The 12,105-nt window shown below is 41.3% G+C and overlaps 1 protein-coding gene across 1 annotated transcript in view; it reads right to left on the reverse strand.

The window, feature by feature from the left end:
* slc22a13b (solute carrier family 22 member 13b) overlaps positions 1–9,931 on the reverse strand; it is an 88,123-nt gene extending 78,192 nt beyond the window's left edge. Inside the window, exon 1 of the mRNA XM_042298656.1 lies at positions 9,325–9,931. Within this exon, the coding sequence (XP_042154590.1) occupies positions 9,325–9,705 (381 nt within the window). The 5' untranslated portion in view covers positions 9,706–9,931. The remainder of the gene's footprint in view (positions 1–9,324) is intronic.
* Between the last annotated feature and the right edge of the window lie 2,174 nt (positions 9,932–12,105).

Here is a 12,105-nt window from a genome sequence, read left to right on the forward strand (position 1 = left end):
CTAGACAGTACATGTCGTCTAGACAGTACATGTAGTCTAGACAGTACATGTAGTCTAGACAGTACAGCCTGCCTTACACAGTACATGTAGTCTAGACAGTACATGTTGTCTAGACAGTACATGTAGTCTAGACAGTACAGCCTGCCCTACACAGTACATGTAGTCTAGACAGTACATGTTGTCTAGACAGTACATGTAGTCTAGACAGTACATGTAGTCTATACAGTACATTTAGGCTATACAGTACATGTAGTCTAGACAGTACAGCCTGCCCTACACAGTACATGTAGTCTAGACAGTACAGCCTGCCTGCCAGTACATGTAGTCTAGACAGTACATACACAGTACATGTAGTCTAGACAGTACATGTAGTCTATACACAGTACATGTAGTCTAGACAGTACATGTAGTCTAGACAGTACATGTAGTCTAGACAGTACATGTAGTCTAGACAGTACATGTAGTCTATACAGTACATGTAGTCTAGACAGTACATGTAGTCTATACAGTACATGTAGTCTATACAGTACATGTAGTCTAGACAGTACATGTAGTCTATACAGTACATGTAGTCTATACAGTACATGTAGTCTATACAGTACATGTAGTCTATACAGTAGATGTAGTCTATACAGTACATGTAGTCTATACAGTACATGTAGTCTATACAGTACATGTAGTCTGTACAGTAGACAGTACAGCCTGCCCTACACAGTACATGTAGTCTAGACAGTACATGTTGTCTAGACAGTACATGTAGTCTAGACAGTACAGCCTGCCCTACACAGTACATGTAGTCTAGACAGTACAGCCTGCCATAGTACAGTACATGTGTAGTCTAGTCTACACAGTACATGTAGTCTAGACAGTACATGTAGTCTATACAGTACATGTTGTCTAGACAGTACATGTAGTCTAGACAGTACAGCCTGCCCTACACAGTACATGTAGTCTAGACAGTACATGTTGTCTAGACAGTACATGTAGTCTAGACAGTACAACCTGCCCTACACAGTACATGTAGTCTAGACAGTACAGCCTGCCCTACACAGTACATGTAGTCTAGACAGTACATGTAGTCTAGACAGTACATGTAGTCTAGACAGTACAGCCTAACCTACACAGTACATGTAGTCTATACAGTACATGATGTCTAGACAGTACAGCCTGCCCTACACCGTACATGTAGTCTATACAGTACATGTAGTCTATACAGTACATGTAGTCTAGACAGTACATGTAGTCTAGACAGTACAGCCTGCCCTACACAGTACATGTAGTCTAGACAGTACATGTTGTCTAGACGGTACATGTAGTCTAGACAGTACATGTAGTCTAGACAGTACATGTAGTCTATACAGTACATGTAGTCTAGACAGTACATGTCGTCTAGACAGTACATGTAGTCTAGACAGTACATGTAGTCTATAAAGTACATGTAGCCTAGACAGTACAGCCTGCCATACACAGTACATGTAGTCTATACAGTACATGTCGTCTATACGGTACATGTAGTCTATACAGTACATGTAGTCTAGACAGTACAGCTTGCCCTACACAGTACATGTAGTCTAGACAGTACAGCCTGTAGTCTACACAGTACATGTCAGTACATCTAGACAGTACATGTAGTCTAGACAGTAGATGTAGTCTAGACAGTACATGTAGTCTATACAGTACATGTAGTCTAGACAGTACATGTAGTCTAGACAGTACAGCCTGCCCTACACAGTACATGTAGTCTAGACAGTACAGCCTGCCATACACAGTACATGTAGTCTATACAGTACATGTAGTCTATACAGTACATGTAGTCTAGACAGTACATGTAGTCTAGACAGTACATGTAGTCTAGACAGTACATGTTGTCTAGACAGTACATGTAGTCTATACAGTACATGTAGTCTATACAGTACATGTAGTCTATACAGTACATGCCTGTCTAGACAGTACATGTAGTCTAGACAGTACATGTAGTCTAGACAGTACATGTAGTCATGTAGACAGTACAGCCTGCCCTACACAGTACATGTAGTCTAGACAGTACATGTAACTAGTACAGTGTACATGTAGTCTAGACATGTAGACAGTACCTGCCCTACACAGTACATGTAGTCTAGACAGTACAGCCTGCCCTACAGTACATGTAGTCTATACAGTACATGTAGTCTATACAGTACAGTAGTCTATATGTAGTCTATACAGTACATGTAGTCTATACAGTACATGTAGTCTAGACAGTACATGTAGTCTATCCAGTACATGTAGTCTAGACAGTACATGTAGTCTAGACAGTACAGCCTGCCCCACAGTACATGTAGTCTAGACAGTCATCTAGACAGTACATCAGTACATGCCCTACACAGTACATGTAGTCTAGACAGTACAGCCTGCCATACACAGTACATGTAGTCTATACAGTACATGTAGTCTATACAGTACATGTAGTCTATACAGTACATGTAGTCTAGACAGTACAGCTTGCCCTACACAGTACATGTCGTCTAGACAGTACATGTAGTCTATACAGTACATGTAGTCTATACAATAGATGTAGTCTATACAGTACATGTAGTCTATACAGTACATGTAGTCTAAACAGTACATGTAGTCTAGACAGTACATGTAGTCTAGACAGTACAGCCTGCCCTACACAGTACATGTAGTCTAGACAATACATGTTGTCTAGACAGTACATGTAGTCTAGACAGTATAGCCTGCCCTACACAGTACATGTAGTCTAGACAGTACAGCCTGCCATACACAGTACATGTAGTCTATACAGTACATGTTGTCTAGACAGTACATGTAGTCTATACAGTACATGTAGTCTAGACAGTACATGTAGTCTAGACAGTACAGCCTGCCCTACACAGTACATGTAGTCTAGACAGTACATGTTGTCTAGACAGTACATGTAGTCTAGACAGTACATGTAGTCTAGAGAGTACATGTTGTCTAGACAGTACATGTAGTCTAGACAGTACAGCCTGCCCTACACAGTACATGTAGTCTAGACAGTACATGTTGTCTAGACAGTATATGTAGTCTAGACAGTACAGCCTGCCCTACACCGTACATGTAGTCTATCCAGTACATGTTGTCTAGACAGTACATGTAGTCTAGACAGTACATGTAGTCTATACAGTACATTTAGGCTATACAGTACATGTAGTCTAGACAGTACAGCCTGCCCTACACAGTACATGTAGTCTAGACAGTACATGTTGTCTAGACGGTACATGTAGTCTAGACAGTACATGTAGTCTATACAGTACATGTAGTCTATACAGTACATGTAGTCTAGACAGTACATGTAGTCTACACAGTACATGTAGTCTAGACAGTACATGTAGTCTAGACAGTACAGCCTGCCCGACACAGTACATGTCGTCTAGACAGTACAGCCTGCCCTACACAGTACATGTAGTCTAGACAGTACAGCCTGCCCTACACAGTACATGTAGTCTAGACAGTACATGTAGTCTAGACAGTACAGCCTGCCCTACACAGTACATGTAGTCTAGACAGTACAGCCTTCCCTACACAGTACATGTCGTCTAGACAGTACATGTAGTCTAAACAGTAGATGTAGTCTATACAGTACATGTAGTCTAGACAGTACATGTAGTCTAGACAGTACATGTAGTCTAGACAGTACAGCCTGCCCTACACAGTACATGTAGTCTAGACAGTACAGCCTGCCATACACAGTACATGTAGTCTATACAGTACATGTAGTCTATACAGTACATGTAGTCTATACAGTACATGTAGTCTAGACAGTACAGCTTGCCCTACACAGTACATGTCATCTAGACAGTAAATGTAGTCTATACAGTACATGTAGTTTATACAATAGATGTAGTCTATACAGTGCATGTAGTCTATACAGTACATGTCGTCTAGACAGTACATGTAGTCTAGATAGTACATGTAGTCTATACAGTACATGTAGTCTAAACAGTACATGTAGTCTATACAGTACATGTAGTCTATACAGTACATGTAGTCTAGACAGTACATGTAGTCTATACAGTACAGCAGGGGTGTCAAACTCAAATACCCAGTGGGCCAAAATGTAAAACCTGAACAAAGTCATGGGCCAACATTGAACAAATTAACCTTTTAATATGGACCCAAACAAGTTTTGCTTTAACATTGAATATGGAACAAGCATCGCTTATTACCATACAATATATAATTTAATAGTGGAGACATGCAAAATCGAATTTCAAATGAAAAAACACATCAATGGCATTGATTTATTAAATAAATCAAATTTAAATAAAAATTGTATGCCTCTTTTCTATTTGCAGCCTTCTGATTTAAATACCAAAATAAACTTTTTCCACTGGCTAATAATTTTACAAATAAAATGATAATAAATCAATCAACCATTCAAGCCCATGCCTTGTAGCAAGAAAAAGTGCATAAAGAAAACGTTAATTATTGCACACTGGTCTAATCTGATGTGCCCAAGCCAGATACCTGGCATCCCTTCTTGGATGCTAGTTCATCAATGTCTGGGCTCAAGCTCTGAGCTGAAGAAATCCTCAGTATCGAGCGAAGATTTTCATCAGTCAGACGTCTCCTGTGAGTTGTTTTGGTCATCTTCATCGAGGAGAAAAGTTGCTCGCATAGATAAGTGCTGCCGAACATGGAGAGCATCTGAGCAGCTTGGGTGTGGAGCTGAGGCATTATGTCAGGGATGAACCGTGGAAACTGTTCGGCGCCCACAGCATCATACTTTGACTTCAGCGTGTCGTTGCACTGGAGTTCAATCAGCTCCATTTGGATGTTGGTTGGTGCATTTTCCACATCAACTGCGAAGGGATTACTAAGCAGTTCAAACTTGCATTTCTGGGCATCGAAGTCGGCAAATCGCCGGCTAAACTCAGCGGCGAGAACACTGAGTTTTTCAGCAAACTGTGCGCATGGGAACACGGCGGTAGAGATCTGCGCTTTTATGGATTGGCAGCAGGGAAAATGGCAAGGGTTTCCTTGCAGCATCTGATTCTCCCACAGGCACAGTTTAGTTTTGAAGGCCCTCACTGCAGCGTACATGTCTGTGATGATGCGCCCCCGCCCCTGAAGCTGCAGGTTCAGCGCATCGAGATGGCTCGAGATGTCACAGAGAAAGGCCAGCTCACACAGGAACTTTTGCTCCCGGAGCTCTGCTGTATCCTTCCCTTTGGTTTCCAGGAATTGACATATTTCCTCACGCAGCTCGAAACATCTGTTCAGTACTTTTCCTCTGCTTAGCCATCTCACCTCTGTGTGATACGGCACGTCTGCGTATTCCGAACCACACTCCTCCAGAAAAGATTTAAACTGGCGGTGATTTAGACCTTTGGCTCTTATAAAGTTAACTACCTGTGTTACTGTGGTCATAACATGTTCCATCTTTAGGGCTTTGGCACACAGTGCTTCCTGATGTATGATGCAGTGGTAAACAGTTAGCTCACCTGCACAGTTCTCTTCCCGCATCTTCTCCCGAACCATGCCCACCAGTCCACTCTTTTTACCGCACATCGCTGGCGCACCATCTGTCGTTAATCCAACGAGTTTATCCCACGGCAGCTTTATTTCAGTTACACATTTGGAAACCTCCTCAAAGATTTCCTTTCCTGTGGTTGTGCCATGCATTGATTTGAATCCTAATAGCTCCTCCGTAACACACAGATTTGAGTCCACTCCACGGATGAAGACTGACAGCTGAGCAGTATCAGATGCGTCGCAGCTCTCATCCACAGCGAGGGAGAACGCAACAAAATCTTTTCCCTTTTCCATCAGCTGGTCATACAGATTGGTGGCAAGATCACATGTGCGATCAGCTACTGTGTTCCTGCTCAGGCTCATGTTTGAAAATGCTTGTTTTTTCTCTGGGCATACGAGGTCACAAACCTTCATCATGCACTTTTTCATGAACTCTCCCTCATTAAAGGGCCGGGCTGATTTTGCGATCTCTGCTGCCACTATATAACTAGCCTTTACAGCAGCCTCGCTTTGTGATGTGGCTTTTTAAACATATTCTGTTGTGAAACCAAACTTCTTTTCATCTCCTCTACTTTCTGGCTCCTTTGAGTCATGTCCAGGTCCTTGTATTTGTCATGGTGTTTCGTTTCATAGTGTCGTCTAATGTTGTACTCCTTACTTACAGCCACGTTGACTCCACAAACAAGACAAACAGGTTTGTCTTTTACATATGTAAACAGATATTCTGCCTCCCACTTGTCCAGAAAGCTCCTGTTTTCTGCCTTTCTTTTCGCCATTTTTGGGAAGGGTTAGCTCGCTGACAGTTGTAGCGTCTATGTTGCTATGACTACTGTCACAGAGGAGAGAGCGTTTCTGGGTCCTGTCCTGATTGGTGCGCGAAAACAGCAGAGCATTATGGGATTCGTAGTATTAGTGGTGAATGCGCTGTATAATACCGGCGGGCCAGCTCTAGTAGTAATTTGGTATTGTCTCGCGGGCCAAATATAATTAGCCCACGGGCCAGAGTTTGACACCCATGCAGTACAGCCTGCCCTACACAGTACATGTAGTCTAGACAGTACAGCCTGCCATACACAGTACATGTAGTCTATACAGTACATGTTGTCTAGACAGTACATGTAGTCTAGACAGTACAGCCTGCCCGTAACAGTACATGTAGTCTAGACAGTACATGTTGTCTAGACAGTACATCTAGTCTAGACAGTACAGCCTGCCCTACACAGTACATGTAGTCTAGACAGTACAGCCTGCCATAGACAGTACATGTAGTCTATACAGTACATGTTGTCTAGACAGTACATGTAGTCTAGACAGTACATGTAGTCTATACAGTACATGTAGTCTATAGTGTACATGTAGTCTAGACAGTACAGCCTGCCCTACACAGTACATGTCGTCTAGACAGTACATGTAGTCTATACAGTACATGTAGTCTAGACAGTACATGTAGTCTATACAGTACATGTAGTCTAGACAGTACAGCCTGCCCTACACAGTACATGTCGTCTAGACAGTACAGCCTGCCACACCGTACACAGTACATGTAGTCTATACAGTACATGTCGTCTAGACAGTACATGTAGTCTAGACAGTACATGTAGTCTATACAGTACATGTAGTCTATACAGTACATGTAGTCTAGACAGTACAGCCTGCCCTACACAGTACATGTCGTCTAGACAGTACATGTAGTCTATACAGTACATGTAGTCTATACAGTAGATGTAGTCTATACAGTACATGTAGTCTATACAGTACATGTCGTCTAGACAGTACATGTAGTCTAGATAGTACATGTAGTCTATACAGTACATGTAGTCTATACAGTACATGTAGTCTATACAGTACATGTAGTCTATACAGTACAGCCTGCCCTACACAGTACATGTAGTCTAGACAGTACAGCCTGCCATACACAGTACATGTAGTCTATACAGTACATGTTGTCTAGACAGTACATGTAGTCTAGACAGTACAGCCTGCCCTACACAGTACATGTAGTCTAGACAGTACATGTTGTCTAGACAGTACATGTAGTCTAGACAGTACAGCCTGCCATACACAGTACATGTAGTCTATACAGTACATGTTGTCTAGACAGTACATGTCGTCTAGACAGTACATGTAGTCTAGACAGTACATGTAGTCTATACAGTACATGTAGTCTAGACAGTACATGTAGTCTATACAGAACAGCCTGCCCTACACACTACATGTAGTCTAGACAGTACAGCATGCCATACACAGTACATGTAGTCTATACAGTACATGTAGTCTAGACAGTACAGCCTGCCCTACACAGTACATGTAGTCTAGACAGTACATGTTGTCTATACAGTACATGTCGTCTAGACAGTACATGTAGTCTAGATAGTACATGTAGTCTATACAGTACATGTAGTCTATACAGTACATGTAGTCTAGACAGTACATGTAGTCTATACAGTACATCCTGCCCTACACAGTACATGTAGTCTAGACAGTACAGCCTGCCATACACAGTACATGTAGTCTATACAGTACATGTAGTCTAGACAGTACAGCCTGCCCTACACAGTACATGTAGTCTAGACAGTACATGTTGTCTATACAGTACATGTAGTCTAGACAGTACATGTAGTCTAGACAGTACATGTAGTCTAGACAGTACATGTAGTCTAAACAGTACGTGTAGTCTTGACAGTACATGTAGTCTAGACAGTACATGCTGGCCCAGTCGTTCCGTTATTAAACAACTATACAGTGCTGACTGACTAACGGACAAGACACACAGTCTGATTGGGAGGAACACTGATTTATGATGATGATTTAGGTCTGACAGAGACACGAAAACAGATGGCTGGCTGCCATCACTAAAGAAACAGCTTCCAAGTCTGATATCATCATGGAAACAGCTTCCAAGTCAAACATCATTATGGAAACAGCTGCCAGGTCTAACATCATTATGGAAACAGCTTCCAAGTCAAACATCATTATGGAAACAGCTGCCAAGTCTAACATCATTATGGAAACAGCTTCCAAGTCAAACATCATTATGGAAACAGCTGCCAAGTCTAACATCATTAAGGAAACAGCTGCCAAGTCTAACATCATTAAGGAAACAGCTGCCAAGTCTAACATCATTATGGAAACAGCTGCCAAGTCTAACATCATTATGGAAACAGCTGCCAAGTCTAACATCATTATGGAAACAGCTGCCAAGTCTAACATCATTAAGGAAACAGCTGCCAAGTCTAACATCATTAAGGAAACAGCTGCCAAGTCTAACATCATTAAGGAAACAGCTGCCAGGTCTAACATCATTATGGAAACAGCTGCCAAGTCTGACATCATTATGGAAACAGCTGCCAAGTCTAACATCATTAAGGAAACAGCTGCCAAGTCTAACATCATTATGGAAACAGCTGCCAGGTCTGACATCATTATGGAAACAGCCCACTGAGTCCAGTGCAGTCTGTCTGTCTGTCTGTGTGTCTGTCTGTTTGACAAAATAAGAGAGGTAGTGTGGCATCACCAGATCACTGGTAGTGGAATAAGAGAGGTAGTGTGGCATCACCAGATCACTGGTAGTGGAATAAGAGAGGCAGTGTGGCATCACCAGATCACTGGTAGTGGAATAAGAGAGGTAGTGTGGCATCACCAGATCACTGGTAGTGGAATAAGAGAGGTAGTGTGGCATCACCAGATCACTGGTAGTGGAATAAGAGAGGTAGTGTGGCATCATTTGATTTACTCAAACCAGGGCATCAGACTGCAGGCTCGATAGATATTTAGTATCTCTACTGACCCATTGTCTGCCCCAACTACCCTATCCTACGACCCTACCTCAGTCACCAGGCTGGTGGTCCCTTGGGGAGCCTCATACTTCCATCCATCCCTGCAGGAGATGGTACTGTTTATCCCATACACTTCAATAGTCTGCAAGTCCAGATCCACCGGAGTGTACATCTTACAGGACTGGAACCCAGGGCCATCGTCCAACGGTGGAAGGGTGAGGTTCAACAGCCTATCGTTGGTCAGGTTGGGTCCCTGCGTCCTGATCCAGTCTGTGTTACAGTGATGAGGGAAGTTCATCCCCGTAAACACCTGACAGAACATGTGGAACCCGTTGAAGATGTTCGGGAAGCATATCGCAGCCAACATTTGCTTCTGGAATGTTCCGAACTCCCCGACCGCTGTCAGTACCTGCCCGAACCCGGAGCTCATCTTCAGTCACAGGTGTTGGTGCAACACACAGGCTGGAAGTGTTCGATAGGAGATTGTTTGTCAAGTGGAGGTTTAACACCTTTCCATTGGTAGGAGGGCATTAGTGGGTAGATAAATTAATGTTTAATCTGTCATAACACACTCACAGGAGTGTTATCAGGTGTCACCCGGTCATCTGCGTGTGTAAAATAACTCCTTACTCTGCAAACCTTTAGAAAATGAATAACTTCAATTCAAGGCCTCAACAAAATACTTAATTCATTCAAGTTAATTGATCATCTAGTGCCTTTACAGTCTATTTCATCCATTCAACGCAGTTTTAGATGTTTCCCTTGTGCTTGTTTTTGCTTCCTTCAGCAGTCAGTGGGACTTTGTACCGAATGGAGAACGCAACTGCCAAATGGACCTTTAGACCTGCAGCAGATGTGTAGCCTGTTGCTCTGAGCCGGGAACCACAAGGACAAACATCTAGGACTGGGCTGTTCTAGGACTGGGCTGTTCTAGGACTGGGCGGAACAGAAACCATGAGGACAAACATCTAGGACTGGGCTGTTCTAGGTCTGGGCTGTTCTAGGACTGGGCTGGTCTAGGACTGGGCTGTTCTAGGTCTGTTCTAGCTCTGGGCTGGTCTAGGACTGGGCTGGTCTAGGACTGGGCTGGTCTAGGACTGGGCTGGTCTAGGACTGGGCGGGACAGGAACCATGAGGACAAACATCTAGGACTGGGCTGTTCTAGGACTGGGAGGAGGGGGGCTATGAGCCCTGTTATGGGCTGAATCGTTTACCCTACATTCATGATGTGCAGAAAATTAACCATACATAGTGATGTGTGGATAATTCTCCATACATAATGTGTAGATAATTCTCCATACATAGTGATGTGTAGATAATTCTCCATACATAGTGATGTGTAGATAATTCTCCATACATAATATGTAGATAATTCTCCATACATAATGTGTAGATAATTCTCCATACATAATGTGTAGATAATTCTCCATACATAATGTGTAGATAATTATCCATACATAGTGATGTGTAGATAATTCTCCATGCATAGTGATGTGTAGATAATTCTCCATACATAGTGATGTGTAGATAATTCTCCATACATAATGTGTAGATAATTCTCCATACATAATGTGTAGATAATTCTCCATACATAATGTGTAGATAATTCTCCATACATAATGTGTAGATAATTCTCCATACATAATGTGTAGATAATTCTCCATACATCATGTGTAGATAATTCTCCATACATAGTGATGTGTAGATAATTCTCCATACATAATGTGTAGATAATTCTCCATACATAGCGATGTGTATATAATTCTCCATACATAATGTGTAGATAATTCTCCATACATAGTGATGTGTAGATAATTCTCCATACATAATGATGTGTAGATAATTCTCCATACATAGTGATGTGTAGATAATTCTCCATACATAGTGATGTGTAGATAATTCTCCATATATAATGTGTAGATAATTCTCCATACATAGTGATGTGTAGATAATTCTCCATACATAGTGATGTGTAGATAATTCTCCATATATAATGTGTAGATAATTCTCCATACATAGTGATGTGTTGATAATTCTCCTTACATAGTGATGTGTAGATAATTCTCCATACATAATGTGTAGATAATTCTCCATACATAATGTGTAGATAATTCTCCATACATAGTGATGTGTAGATAATTCTCCATATATAATGTGTAGATAATTCTCCATACATAGTGATGTGTAGATAATTCTCCATACATAGTGATGTGTGGATAATTCTCAATACATAGTGATGTGTAGATAATTCTCCATACATAATGTGTAGAAAATTCTCCATACATAGTGATGTGTAGATAATTCTCCATACATAATGTGTAGATAATTCTCCATACATAATGATGTGTAGATAATTCTCCATACATAGTGATGTGTAGATAATTCTCCATACATAGTATGTGTAGATAATTCTCCATACATATTGATGTGTAGATAATTCTCCATATATAATGTGTAGATAATTCTCCATACATAGTGATGTTGAGATAATTCTCCATACATAATGTGTAGGTAATTATCCATACATAATGTGTAGATAATTCTCCATACATAGTGATGTGTAGATAATTCTCCATACATAATGTGTAGATAATTCTCCATACATAATGTGTAGATAATTCTCCATACATAATGTGTAGATACTTCTCCATACATAATGTGTAGATAATTCTCCATACATGATGTGTAGATAATTCTCCATACATAGTGATGTGTGGATAATTCTCCATACATAGTGATGTGTAGATAATTCTCCATACATAGTGATGTGTAGATAATTCTCCATACATAGTGATGTGTAGATAATTCTCCATACATAGTGATGTGTAGA

The sequence above is a fragment of the Oncorhynchus tshawytscha genome, linkage group LG16, assembly GCF_018296145.1.
Source record: "Oncorhynchus tshawytscha isolate Ot180627B linkage group LG16, Otsh_v2.0, whole genome shotgun sequence".
Lineage (NCBI taxonomy): Eukaryota > Metazoa > Chordata > Actinopteri > Salmoniformes > Salmonidae > Oncorhynchus > Oncorhynchus tshawytscha.